The sequence below is a fragment of the Sceloporus occidentalis genome, unplaced genomic scaffold (assembly GCF_023333645.1).
Source record: "Sceloporus occidentalis isolate IW3139 unplaced genomic scaffold, rSceOcc1.0.p SCAF_11, whole genome shotgun sequence".
NCBI classification, from domain to species: domain Eukaryota; kingdom Metazoa; phylum Chordata; class Lepidosauria; order Squamata; family Phrynosomatidae; genus Sceloporus; species Sceloporus occidentalis.
In genome coordinates, this window is record NW_028316991.1 from 8,638,523 (window position 1) to 8,651,656 (window position 13,134).

The 13,134-nt window shown below is 40.5% G+C and overlaps 2 protein-coding genes across 2 annotated transcripts; one reads left to right on the forward strand and one right to left on the reverse strand.

Moving 5' to 3' along the window:
- Positions 1 to 542: 542 nt before the first annotated feature.
- Positions 543 to 8,323, forward strand: LOC149305512 (transcription factor E2F5-like). The gene is made up of 9 exons (XM_089477388.1): positions 543 to 656; positions 4,673 to 4,782; positions 5,046 to 5,207; positions 5,723 to 5,766; positions 6,211 to 6,275; positions 6,919 to 7,156; positions 7,244 to 7,432; positions 7,574 to 7,618; positions 8,214 to 8,323. Exons 1-9 carry the CDS (start codon positions 543 to 545, stop codon positions 8,321 to 8,323), a joined length of 1,077 nt encoding a protein of 358 aa, XP_089333514.1.
- Positions 8,324 to 10,268: 1,945 nt separating this feature from the next.
- LOC149305513 (ribosomal biogenesis factor-like) lies at positions 10,269 to 12,483 on the reverse strand. Its single transcript, XM_089477545.1, has 3 exons — positions 12,370 to 12,483; positions 11,929 to 12,036; positions 10,269 to 10,337 (listed from the first exon to the last, which is right to left on the reverse strand). The coding sequence occupies exons 1-3, from the start codon at positions 12,481 to 12,483 to the stop codon at positions 10,269 to 10,271; spliced, it is 291 nt and encodes a 96-aa protein (XP_089333671.1).
- Between the last annotated feature and the right edge of the window lie 651 nt (positions 12,484 to 13,134).

The following is a 13,134-nucleotide window of genomic DNA, read 5'->3' on the forward strand; positions in this document are numbered from 1 at the left end:
AACCGACGCTTGCAATTCCACACTGCTGATAGGCTCTGCCAGAATGGCACCACCCAATAACAAATGCAACAACAGCGATAATTAGAACGCAAAGCGGAGAACTCATACGGCGGCCATTTTTGAACCGGGCAAATCCCTACGCTAACATTTTGTACATGTACCTCATAACACAATACCGAAGCTATTAGCTTGTGTTACATGATTCAGTGAAAACAATGTTACATGTATCAGTGGCTTAATTACAGTAATAAAATGGATAGATTGTAAGCTATCTTGCACCTGACGTCAGCAAACCCTGATTAAATATGGATGACGAGCACTCTTTGATGACGTTTGCGTAAAGTTCAGCCCACTTAAATATGTTGCCTATAGCAGCGGTCCTTCTCTAAAGCTTGTGTTTCCCTGGTAACGAGTATAGAGTATCGTCACTTCCGGCGTGCTTTCCCCTTCTCGTGGTGTTCCTCGTGGTCGGTCCAGTTTAGCCGTTCAGACCGCGATATTGGGGCGGGCTTTAGAGGCCCGCCCCGATCACACCGACCAGGATGGCGGAGCCAGCTGGGGTCTCGAGCCGGCATGAGAAGAGTTTGGGATTGCTTACCAGTAAATTCGTGTCGCTCCTTCAGGAAGCTAAGGATGGAGTGCTGGACCTGAAGGTGGTGAGTAAGACCTGAGAGGCACCAATCGCTGAGTGACAGGAGTGGGCTGGTGACACTTGGGGCTATTCATTAAATGGAGAATTACGATCCTTGAAGAGCCAACCCCAGAGGATCCTGCTTGGCCCTATATATAGCATAATTCAGTCAGATTTCCTCGTGTATGAAATTATGCATTATACAGGGCCACTTTAGGCCTATCAGTGGAGTAACGTGCTATTGATGGTCCGCCATAATGCATAGTGAAGCGAGGGAGCTGAAGTCTTCTCCTGCACATTGCCCCTTTACTGAATAAACCCACCTTGACATCTGAATTGGTGGTCCTCACACTTAGGGATTCAGCTGGAGGTGGTGGATGGAAACCTGCACATGGCATGAATGATTTCTCACCTGTTTGGTTGACCCAGAAATAGGTTGGTGGCAGGTGGACAGGTAGCTGCTCTCATAGCTGGGACCACAGTATCCTGAGTGTAGAAGAACCCCAGAGTGACAACCGGATCCTAATGCAGACTGGTGGACCTTGGCATTTGTGTTGGATGACTTGTGGGGTCTTCTAGAATAGCACGAGTCATGGTCGCTGCATTTTTTATTTCCTTTAATGTTTTCATGGGGTTGATGAACCGTTAAGATTTATCACCTGGAAAGGCTGTCTTCTTGAACCATTTCACATGTAGAAACTGTCATTTGTCATCGTGACGGACGCATTTAATATGTGTGCTGCACATTGATGGAGGTTTGGGTCTAGAGTAGAAGACTGTTAAACAAGAGTGCACAAGATGTTGGCTTGTAAAATCAATAGTGCATGCGCAGCATGAATAAGTCAAGAGAAGATGAGGTGGGGCAATAAATCAACTGAAACAAACAAAAGACTAAAGGTGTAAAACAGATTCTTTTTACATTGACAATTTTATATTTTGAGGGTTAATAAGTTGGATATATCATACAGCTTTTTCTTGTTGCGTTGTACAGGAATTGTTGGTCCACAACATAGGCAGTTGTAGTGGTTTCCATTTACAGATCAATATATATATATTTTACATGCTTTAGGGATGGTGATTTTGTAAAGAGAGGTTCTTATGCTACTTATGCCTTCGTTACATTTACCTGTAACTCCAGGGTGCATGTGTTTAATATACAGGTTCGGAAGTGTTGTGTGTAGGTGACTCGGATAGTTCATTGCTGATGTTGTCTCCTGGGTTAGCTGGTAGAACCGTCTCTCTGTAGAATTTGCCCTGTGCTTTCCAGGAAATCATCAATGTGATGGCTGGTTACTCCGAATGGAACAAAAATTTAGTGATGTTGCCAATTGTTGAAATAAATTGACCTTTTAATCACTTGGTGTAATTGGTGTCGAGCGTTCAGAAATATGGAGCTTTTGGTTGACTTCATCTGCTGCAGTCCTCTCCCCTCCCATGGAGTGCATCGGTTCCCTGACACTCTGATGGGCTTCAGTGAGATGTCAACATCTGAAGATGCAAGAGATCTATCTCTTCATGGGGATCAATTTGCTCCTAAGAGCCCAGATGTTGCATTAGCCCCGGGTTCTTTAATGGGAATCTATGATGCTTGTGAGTCTCCCCTTTCTCTGTAGACTGGTTCTGTTGGGAGCATAGCCACGTGCTGTCTGATTCCAGTCCTGAGCCCTGCGGGTACAAGATCTTTATTTATTTTTTGTGCTAAGCTGCTGCTTGTTACATTATCTTCAGAATGATATTATTTTGTCTGGGTTTTATGTTTCATAATATAATATTTTTTTTCTTGTGAGTTTCATAATATTGATAGACTCCTTAATGCCAATCAAATATGTTTCTGATAAATTGTACAATTGTTGCAAATCGCTGGGAATATTAAATCTATAGATATAAATGCATCTGGGTTTTGGTTTTCCTTTCACTTCTTTAAACAAAGGTTACTGTAAGCAGTTATTGCCAGTTTCAAGTAAAAGGAAGGGACGAGGTGGCATTGCTCTGCTCATTCTAGTAACCAATTTATGGGATAGCTACTCGTATAAGTCCCAGTATATAACATGGCGACCGTATAATGTTCTATTTATTACATTGCATAGCAAATGATATGGCTCCTATGTGGCACACCCGGCTAATTAAAACCTAAAGCCGGGTCGCACGTATCCAGCCGTCGGCCATCATCAAGCCTTAAAGTGCCTTGAAGTTTTTATGTAAAGACTTCTAGTTGACTGGCAAATGTAAACAATTATTGAAGTATTTAAGGACAGTGGAATTGTGACGCATGCTCGGTATATCCCAGAAAGCGCATGTCCCCTATCACAGCGGCCTGTTCTGTGGAGAACGGCGTAGTGATGGAACTATACGCGTTTTCCTTTAGCAAGCGATACACCTGTCCTTCTCCCTTGGGCAGATAGACCCCCTAGCCAGGTCTCACTTTGGTGGCCGTTAATACAGGGAGCAAGCAGTTACTTTAGCTGGAATCTCGGGCACCGGGCTATCTGCGAGGAGCCTTCAAATGAAATTGATTAGAGGTCTTACAAAATCTCAAAGGGAATGGTATGTATTTCATGCCGATACAAATCTGCAACAGGGTAGACATTCTTGGTGGAACAAGCCAAATAAATGGCTAATGATTTGAGTAATCTGAGAGTGGCAGCGGCAGTTTAATGCTGAAACGTTTAAGAAATCTAAAGGCAAAATATGAGGTGCGCTGTGTGCGACAACAGAAGAGAGGGACTTAATAAACACTTAATGCCATTCTATAGAGAGTTCTTAATAAGATAATATCTTATAAAGCCAGAGATATTAATGTCTACCCCAGCAGAGAGACCAGTACTTCAGTTTTTGTTTAATACTATAATGGCATTTTCTGTACAGCTTTCTTTTCCCTCCATGCTATGTATTGGAACGCTTGGGATTGTATAGATGTGTATCTATACATAACACTCGGCCCTACAATAGTACAGTTCAGGTTTGCCGGCGAGAATGTTGGTCAGTCCAGTGATATTTATTCGGGGTAAATATTTAGCAGCCAGCTAGGTTTCTTTTGCTCACAAGTCTGCAATCCCAGTTTCATAAGGACCACACGTCCCGTAAAATAAAGCGCTGCTCGGTGTGTGCCGAGTCATTGTTTAATCTTGTTGGCGGTTTTTCTTTTAAAGGAGTGTTGCCATTGAGACTTTTAGCGTAACTCGATTCAAACTGCCTGTAGCGCGTGCCAAGATAAATGAAGGAATTATCGTGCATATCCTGAGAAGGGGGTTAAACTATAATGAAGCAAACGTTTACATCGCTTGGTTACTGACATGGAGTGATTTGCTTTCCTCGTTCTGTTTGTGTTGTGTGTTTATTAACTTGAGTATTAACCGAGTATTTCCAGGTTTTGTTTTTTTTTTGTTTTTTTGTTTTTTTTTAGGGGGGCCATGCATTTAACTTTCCAACGTAGGTTTTCGTTATATCTAAACACACAAAGTACACATATGTTGGTTCCCAGTGCACAACACAGGATTGAAGGTACTACTGAACTGAAGTTAACACTTTATAATAAAATTGAGAAAAGACAAAAGAAAAAAAAAGGGGGGGGGCTAGTGTTTTGATAGGGGCTGTATTTCTGGACTCCCAACATAAACCAGCCAATAGAACCACATCCTCCTATATCTTTCATGTTGGTCCTCAGTGCATAGCCAGTTCCTCTAATGATCTTATATTCTCTGAACGAGGGTGGCATGAGGTCCATCTAATGTAACGGTATCAGAACATTTGCGGCATTTAGTAAATGGCATATTATCGTTTGGGTTTTTTTGTTTTTTTTTTATTTTTATTTTTGTAGCTCGAGATTGGTTGGGTTGTCTGGTGGGTCAGATATGGTCCCGGTAGGAACGGTGGAGGTCGGTCTGTGATTTTGTGTAAAGTTGCATGTATCTTCAGGCAATTGACGGGGTAAAAAACACTTGTTTAGGTGCTGGGTCCGTGTCACTGCTTTCCTAGACCATGCAAAGATGCATTGCATTGCTTTATTTTATCTATGTAATTCAGTTGTTTTAACCCCTGCAGGCAGCAGATACTCTTGCTGTAAGACAGAAGCGGAGAATATACGATATCACCAATGTTTTGGAAGGGATTGGTCTGATAGAGAAGAAATCAAAGAACAGCATTCAATGGAAGTAAGGACAAAGATCGTAATATGCATGTTGATTAACTGTTTGTTTTGTGTTTGTCCCTATGTTTAAGTGATCTCTTGTATAGTTGCTTTGTTTTACTTCCCTTGTAGATTGTCATCTATTTGAAACCAATAAATCACATAGTGACTGGCAGTAACAATACAATTATTGTTGGGATATTGCATGACGCGAGTAATGTTTCTTCTGTATCGTTTCAATGGCCACTCTTGCATTGGCTTAACACCTGTGCTATTATTTTCTTGAAGGGGTGTAGGTGCTGGATGCAACACAAAAGAAGTACTAGATAACCTGAGAAACCTTAAAGCAGAAATCGGAAACCTGGAGCTTAAGGAAAAGGAACTCGACCAACAAAAAGTATGGCTTCAACAAAGCATCAAAAATATCATGGACGATCCAATCAACAGACCATATCCTTTTAATATTGAAGGCTTTTGTCATAAGACATGCACAAGGATTTGAAAATGTTAAATGCTTCCCTATGGTACATGTGAATATAATGAAATAACACTTTTGTGGGGGTGGGGGTTATATAAGATTAGGGTAATTTGCTGCATTTGAGTAAAATGGTTTGGGGCTCCTCTTTTGTATGCAGACCTACCAAGTCACTACAAGTGTCTGCACATAATGACTTTAGGACCTTAGCTTGGACAAAACTCATCACTCTAAAGGGAAAATGATGACAGTTACTTTAAAGTAAAATAGATCTGCCTGGTGTCTTCTAGAATGCATCTGTACAGAGCCCTGTGCCTTCACCCTGGCAAAACCTGGCACTAAAGTCTATACACCAGGCTAATGTGCCACTGCTGGGCCGAATGTGTTAATAGGTTTTTTTTATATAATAGAGTGTGCAGTTAAGTTTGTCTAAGTTTGTAAAAGTTCAAATTCTGTGTATGTATAGGTTTATTCCTTAACATTGGTGTACATTTTCGTTTGTAACGCACGATGATGTCTGCAACAGCTTTAGTGGTATGTGCACTACATCTTATTACATATGCTTTCCAATTTTTAGAGATGGCGTCTTTCAATCAGTTTTTATGGTTGTCTCGTGTGTAGAGCCCTAGTGTCTGTGTATGAAGAGCTATACTATGAAATGTTCAGTTGTTCAATTGATTTGAAACATATCTGACAGACATTGAGACGAAAAACCAAGTGACAATCTAAGAAGTCAAACCAATAAGTTTCCACTCTGGAAATGTGCAAATAAACCAGACATTTTGTTTATTTGAGAAATGTAACCTGCTCTTCATATATTGCAGTTTATCTCAATCTTTTTAGGGAGACGTGTTAGTCATTTTGAATGGTATTTCTCTTGGGAATCTTGTGATATGTACTGGCCAATATCTGCTCTATTTTGATTGTATGTTTTTACATATGTATATAGGGATCATTGTATGTCGCATTTCTCTTTAGGAGACACACTTCTAGCAGTCCAAGCTCCATCAGGAACACAACTGGAAGTTCCCATTCCTGAAGTGGTATGTGCATCGCTTGTATCTCATTTTTCTACAGTAGAGTTGTAAGCTTATATGACAAAGTATGTGCACGCCTAACACCAATATGAACTTGTTGGGCGTCCCAGTCCAAAACTAGGAGCATTAATATGGAGTTGCAGCTGAAGGAGCTTCCAGTCTTCTAGAAGGCTTTTCACGGGATTTTGGGGTGTTTCTGTGGAAATTTGTGCCAAACGAGCGTCTGTGAGGTCAGGGAATGATGTTGGATGTGAAGGCCTGGCTTGCAATTGGTGTTTGTCTCAAAGCTGTTCAATGGGGTTAAGGCTGGGTTGGGGGTTGTGCAGGCTACATGAGTTCCTCCTTGTAAAATTATCTTTATGGACCTTTTGTTTATGGAGGTGTACTAAAACATGAAAGAGCCCTTCCCCAAACTGCTACCACAAAGTTGAAAGCATAAAACTATAAAATGTCTTTGTATGCTGTAGCATTAACATTACCCTTCGCATTACACTGGGCACTGTGCATTCTGGTAGTGTTCTTCTTGCATCTGCTACGCCAGATTTGTCCATCAGACTTCAGTGAAGCGTGATTCGACTCTCTAGACGGGCGTTCAATTCAGACTGTTTGCAGTGAGTGTCTGTTGTTTTTTCCCCCCCACCTTTTAAAGGGCCAAAATGGACAGAAAAAGTATCAGATCAGTTTAAAGAGCACTGCTGGACCAATTAATGTGCTTCTTATTAATAAAGAGTCCAGCTCCTCCAAGCCAGTGGCATTTCCAGTGCCTCCTCCCGATGACCTTTCTCAGCCTGGAATGCCTGCGCCGAGTAAAGAAAGCTCAACACAGAATACCTCTGGACAGACAGACGCTGTTCAGAACACCAGTCAAACACATGACCCGGCATCAGGTGAGTGGTATTAATGTGCCGCTCGAAAGCATGAGCTGATTATTACCCGGGTCTGTTGTCATTTGTGTGGTTTGTTTCATTTTCTAGATTTACAAGGGAGCACGCCTGCAGCTTGTTACACGGGGGTGCCAGAGTCTATTTTATATGCTGGTCTTGATGCAGCTTCAGTACAAACCGCTTCTGGCTCCAGTACATATTCACCTCTGCTCCCCACTGAAGACTCCAGCATCCTTAAACCCGGCGCGTTTGATATCACAAAAATGGATGAGACGGAAGGTAATGTTTGTGTAGTCTGTTTCTGGGTTACGTGTAGGGTCTTTGGTATTTTCCATAATAGATGAACCATTTTAAATGGGAGTATTGAAACACGATGGCATCTTTTACATTTTTTAATGTTCGTGGATTTCCTTTTTTTAGGTCAGATATGCGGTGATCTGATTGACGAACTGATGTCTTCTGATGGTATGTATAAAAAAAAAAAATTACATAAATCTACTGTTGTAAGGGTGGCTGATATCTTATATTTAGTACCCAGACAATCATTTGGGAAGACATTTTTACTTGGGAATATGTTAAGATCTACTTGAGATTATGGTCTGCTAATGCTTTGCCTAGTAATATCCAGATCTTCGTGCTCCCCAAACTTTCTTCAGCGTATCTAAGTTTACAAAAGTTCAAGCTAATAAAGTACTGCAGTTGCAGTTTGTTTTTCTTAACATCCTTCACCTTCTATTAGGAAACCTCTCCTGTTTGTGTTCTCCACTCCCAGCAATGGAATTTAATTTCCAGTAATATTGTTACTGGTTTAAATCCTCAAAGCTACAAATCTACTTTAATCCCTTAGCAGCCTAAGGAAGTGGAGATTTAACCCATTAAGGCATTTGATCTACCTATACTCAAATGCTATATAATGCTGCTATGAAAGTCTACTGAAATAAAGCTCTGCGGTACCTTCCTTCTCAAAGGGTTCAAGGGTTACAACGGAACTATTTCTACACCTGTTCTGCTTTGGAAGTGAAATTAAAAAATGTTTATCGAAATCCATTTTCTCTTCTAGTGTTTCCTTTATTGCGACTTTCCCCGACTCCAGGAGATGATTACAACTTCAACTTGGATGACACCGAGGGAGTCTGTGACCTGTTTGATGTGCAGATACTAAACTATTAGATTTAAATTTTTTCTTCTGGATTTTTATCTACCTCTTATTTGCCTTACACGACTCTACCAGGGAGCTAAACGCTACTTAGGATTACTTATGTTTACTTTTTTTTGTACATTGTAACTAGATTTTATAAGTAATTCTAGATATTTTTATAATCAAAGCTGTATATTCCTGATTAACGCTGTAAAGACTACAGTTTGGGTTGTTTTTTTTCTTTTTATTCTAGGTGCAAAATTGACTGCCACGTTCATTATTGGCATTATTGTCTAACCTGATTTTGGTTAAGGTTCTCTTTGCCATGAACAAACTCTTTCACCACTGGGTTTATTAATTTTGTAACTTGCGATGTTAATGTAGGATCAACTCAATCTGCTAAACTTTTTTTTTTCTTTCTACTTTATTATGTGGTGGCCATGATCAGCTTTTGGTGCAATAAAAGGTTAGCAGACACATTTTGTAATACCTACCTTCTCTCCCCCCCCCCTTCTCCTATTAGGGCCAGCATTATATTCCCCAACATATGTTTTTAGATTTCCTTGCAGGGTTCAACCTAAAACCCTTGGCTGGCTTCTCCTGTGATAAATGAGCTACCTTTTTATAAGATGCCATTGGATCGCTAATGTGACGTTTGTGGAAGGATGCATCATTGATGGCTGTGTCGTCCTTTGTCTGGATGTTTGCTGAGGCTGACCCTTGTTAAGATTTGACAAGGCAACATCCATCAGAACTATCACTGATGAATAAACCTTAAAGTTGTATATGGGGAAATTTGTACTATTTCATTGGTTTTCCAAGTGATGGCACTTAACTCTTCATGTTTATGAAGCACTATTCTGAAGGGCAGGGCTTAACTGCTCGTATAGCTGTAATGTATGGAAGTAGCATGTAGCTCTGTAGTGCCCGGACAACACTATTTATTGCCCCCTTAATGGGTGAGTTATAAACACTATTGAATATGCATATTAGATCCACAATACAGGAGGTGGCCCTTGAAATGGAAGGTATTACAAAATCTATTCACTTTGAAAACATTAATGGCGCCAGTGTTATCTTTGTAAAACTGCCACAATGTTTTTGTTTTTTTGGTTTTTTTAATCTTGTTCTTTAAGACTAGCAAAGCACTTTTGGACTGGGATTGTATAACTTCTTGTATATAAGTTTTTGCTGTCAAAGTAGTCTAGGACCCACAGGCTTTTTCCTCTGCTTTTCAGTCCAAAGCAATAACAAATCAATACTAGTCTTTTAACATAGCACACATTTTGTGTAATTACTATACTGGAAAACAATTATAAATGACAAAACGCTATTTGTAAATGGATTTTTCAATATTTCATATTCATTTTCACCATTCTTGCATAGATTTATTTTTTTTATAGCCATTTACTGAAATGTTGCAGAGTGATATTCCAATGATAAAATACCTGTTGAAGCGTTTAACTTTTTTTTCTACCTATGTACATATAGAATGGAACATAATTACCTTTCCCTGCTGGTAGGCAGGGGATGTTCTTTAAATGATCATTCCAGTACCATCCTCTGCACTCTACACACTTGCTGTAGTGCACCCTCTATTTTGGCACAACATATTTGCTAGGATGGCACATTTATTTTATAAAACTAACAAAATATAGTGATAGGCTAACTTCAAATTCTGGATACAAGGATAGTTATGCAGTTATTTATTGGGAAACATCAACCAAATAAGCTGCCTGGAAGTCACTGCCAATTTCAAGCCAAACCTTAAAGTTAAACATTAATCTGCGTGATGAAGTTAGTGAAGTGCCTTGTTGATTACTGACGTGTAATGCTACGCCTTTCTGCACAATTGGTTTTTGTTCCTTTCCTTGATTTGTAACTGTCTGTGTTAATAAACCAGTGCCTGTTAACTTTTTTTTTTTTTTTAATAAACATGTATAGATAAATTACATTTTGTTTCCTTTATAAAGGTTATTACAATTGTGAGAACAAATCTGCAGCATTGTCTACATCTGCTGGTGCATTCAATGTCTTTTTGGGGATCTAAAAAAGAAAAAAAACAGAATTTAGGAGTACAAGGGGTACTTTATTTTCATATATTACCTGCTGGTCTGCAATTAAACTAAGTTTAGTGGGGGCGATATGACATCACACCTTTCTTCAGTACTGCAGTTAAACCCCTTCACAGCAAGAGGCATTGTACACTATAACCATCCTTACACACACACACGCTATCACCCCACTTTTCTGGATTTTTTGAAAAGGGGGTATATTGTGAATATTTTACCTAAAATTTTAAGGTATATCTGCTATATAGTGTGCTTTACAGTAAACTATACCGTGTCTTTAAAAAAAAAAAAACATACCATACAAAGGAAGCTACTACTACATGGCTAGTCATATATACCGTATTTGCTCGATTATAAGACGACCCTGATTATAAGACGACCCCCCAAAATCTGAATATTAACTTAGGAAAAAAGAAAAAGCCTGAATATAAGACGACCCTAAAGGAAAAAAGTTTTACCAGTAAATGTTAATTCATGTAAACTATTTTTTTAAATAAAAGCTATGATTGAGAATTTTTGTTTTTATTTCTTGTATTTTCCAGCCTGTCCCCCAGTTACGCACATCTGCCCCCAGGCTTGCCACACCAATATGGCACTGTGGCCCATGATATGCCTTTTAACCCTCTATATGCCACTGTGCCCCATGGTATGCCTTTTGACCCCCTATATGCCACTCTGCCTCCAGAAATGCCTTATACCCCTATATCCCATTCTGGCATTTAGGGGGTTAAAATGCATATTATGGGGCAGAGTGGCATATAGGGAGGTATAAGGCATTTCAGGAGGCAGAGTGCTCTATTAAATGCCCCCTTAACGCCACTCCAGAAATGCTCTATGCCCCCATTTAACTAACACACACACACACACACACACACACTCTCTCCCCCCCTCCCCTCCCCTCTCCTCTCTCCCCTCTCTTACCGGTGCTTCCAGCCGGGGCAGCGGGTTGACGTCGCCTTCTGCTGCAGCCGGAAGGAGGTGGAGTTGGCAGCGGGGGTTTGTATGCGTCCGTCGCGTATACTTTCCCCGGCTGTCAGAGATCAGAGATCTCTGACAGTCGGGGAAGGTCTACGCGACGGACGCAGACAACCCCCGCTGCTAGCCACACCTCCTTCCGGCTGCAGCGGACGTTGTCTACGCGGATCGCGTAGACGTCAACCCGCTGCCCCGGCAATACAGCAGGAAGCACCGGTAAGTGTGTATGATGGGGGGGGGGGTGAGACAGGAGGATCCAGGTCCCCTGCAGCGGTGCGGGGGATCTGGATCTTAGTCTCCTAATCAGACTCTATTTGAGGTCTGATTAGAAGACGACCCCGATTAGAAGACGAGGGGTATTTTTCAGAGCATTTGCTCTGAAAAAAACCTCGTCTTATAATCGAGCAAATACGGTAATAATGACTGTAATGGCAGAGAAGATGCTTGTACATGACAGTTTGTGTTCTCCCAAGTGCCTGTGCAGAAGTGTTAAAACCATTATCCGTGCGGGGGAATAAAGTTAATCCCCACTGCCAAAAGGGCTTGTGTTGATGGAATGGGAAAAAGTATAAAGCGTATTCAGACATTACCTGGTTCTTTGGTTTGGATGATCTATCCTTTTTCAGTTGTGCCACCTCTTTATGTAGGCCTGTAAAAGCAGTGTTGACCGTGCTCACCTTCTCCTTGGTTACAGTGATCTGTTAAGTAGAGGTTTAGTTAGAACACTAGAGCTATGGTGTGAAATAACACGGAGGAAACTGGAGCTCCAGAACTTGGCATCAGAAGTGGACCTGATGGTTTTCCCAAGACACCTTTACATGTGGCCCATACAGGGCTGGTATATGTAATCCTTCCCTTCAATGAAGTTATCCCACCCAATATATATATATATATATTATATATACACACACACACACACAATAATGGAGTATTTTAAAATCTGGGCTGGAATCTAAAGATGGGAAGGCATACTTTGGGGCACTTTATCTTGTTTTTGTAAACACAAAATAAATTAAAACATCAGCGCTGACCTTCTTGAGATTTGTTTTCACTGACTTGGCTTTATTTTTTACTTTTACACTCTTGCTGTTTGCCACGTGAAACACGTTCTTCTGTTTCTGTGCCTTGCCTTTGCTTTTTGCCATTGTCTGTGGAGAAATAAAGCATATACATTTTTTAAAACAAAGACCATACAAAAGTTACAAGTGGACTAAAGTCAATCTATTTTAGTTACCATCATAAGCATCTGATGGTAACTATGGGCGCTGTTGCCCTCCATACTCTGCAGGACTGCATCTTGCCTAACATATAGATCCAAAACAGTACATGTAAGATTTTAAACAAATGCATGACCTCAATCTTCAAGTCGACGCTGGAATCATCAGTATTTATGATTGAAAGAACTGATTTGGCAAATGTTACACAACAACAAAGATAAGTAAGCAGAGTTTAAAGCACTTCCGCAGTCAAACATTTGAACCCACACAGAACAACACTTTTTCATCAATCATCTGCGCGACCTAATGTCATCAGCCATCTACTCTCTTCTTTCTCTTTGGGATTTATACAATAGTAGCCAAGAAAAATAGCAACAGTCTCATCAGACTTCCCTAATCATTCTTGTAACTGAATGATAGAATAGTGCCAACATATATTCGGAATGGTAGTAGTGATAAATGAAGCTGCGGCACACATAAGAATCATCAGCTCTATAACCCACAGGTCATCGGTTTCCATTTGGCCAGCACTCGTCTTTGTGCCATGCAGCGGATTCACGGAGCATGTAATTTGCCGCC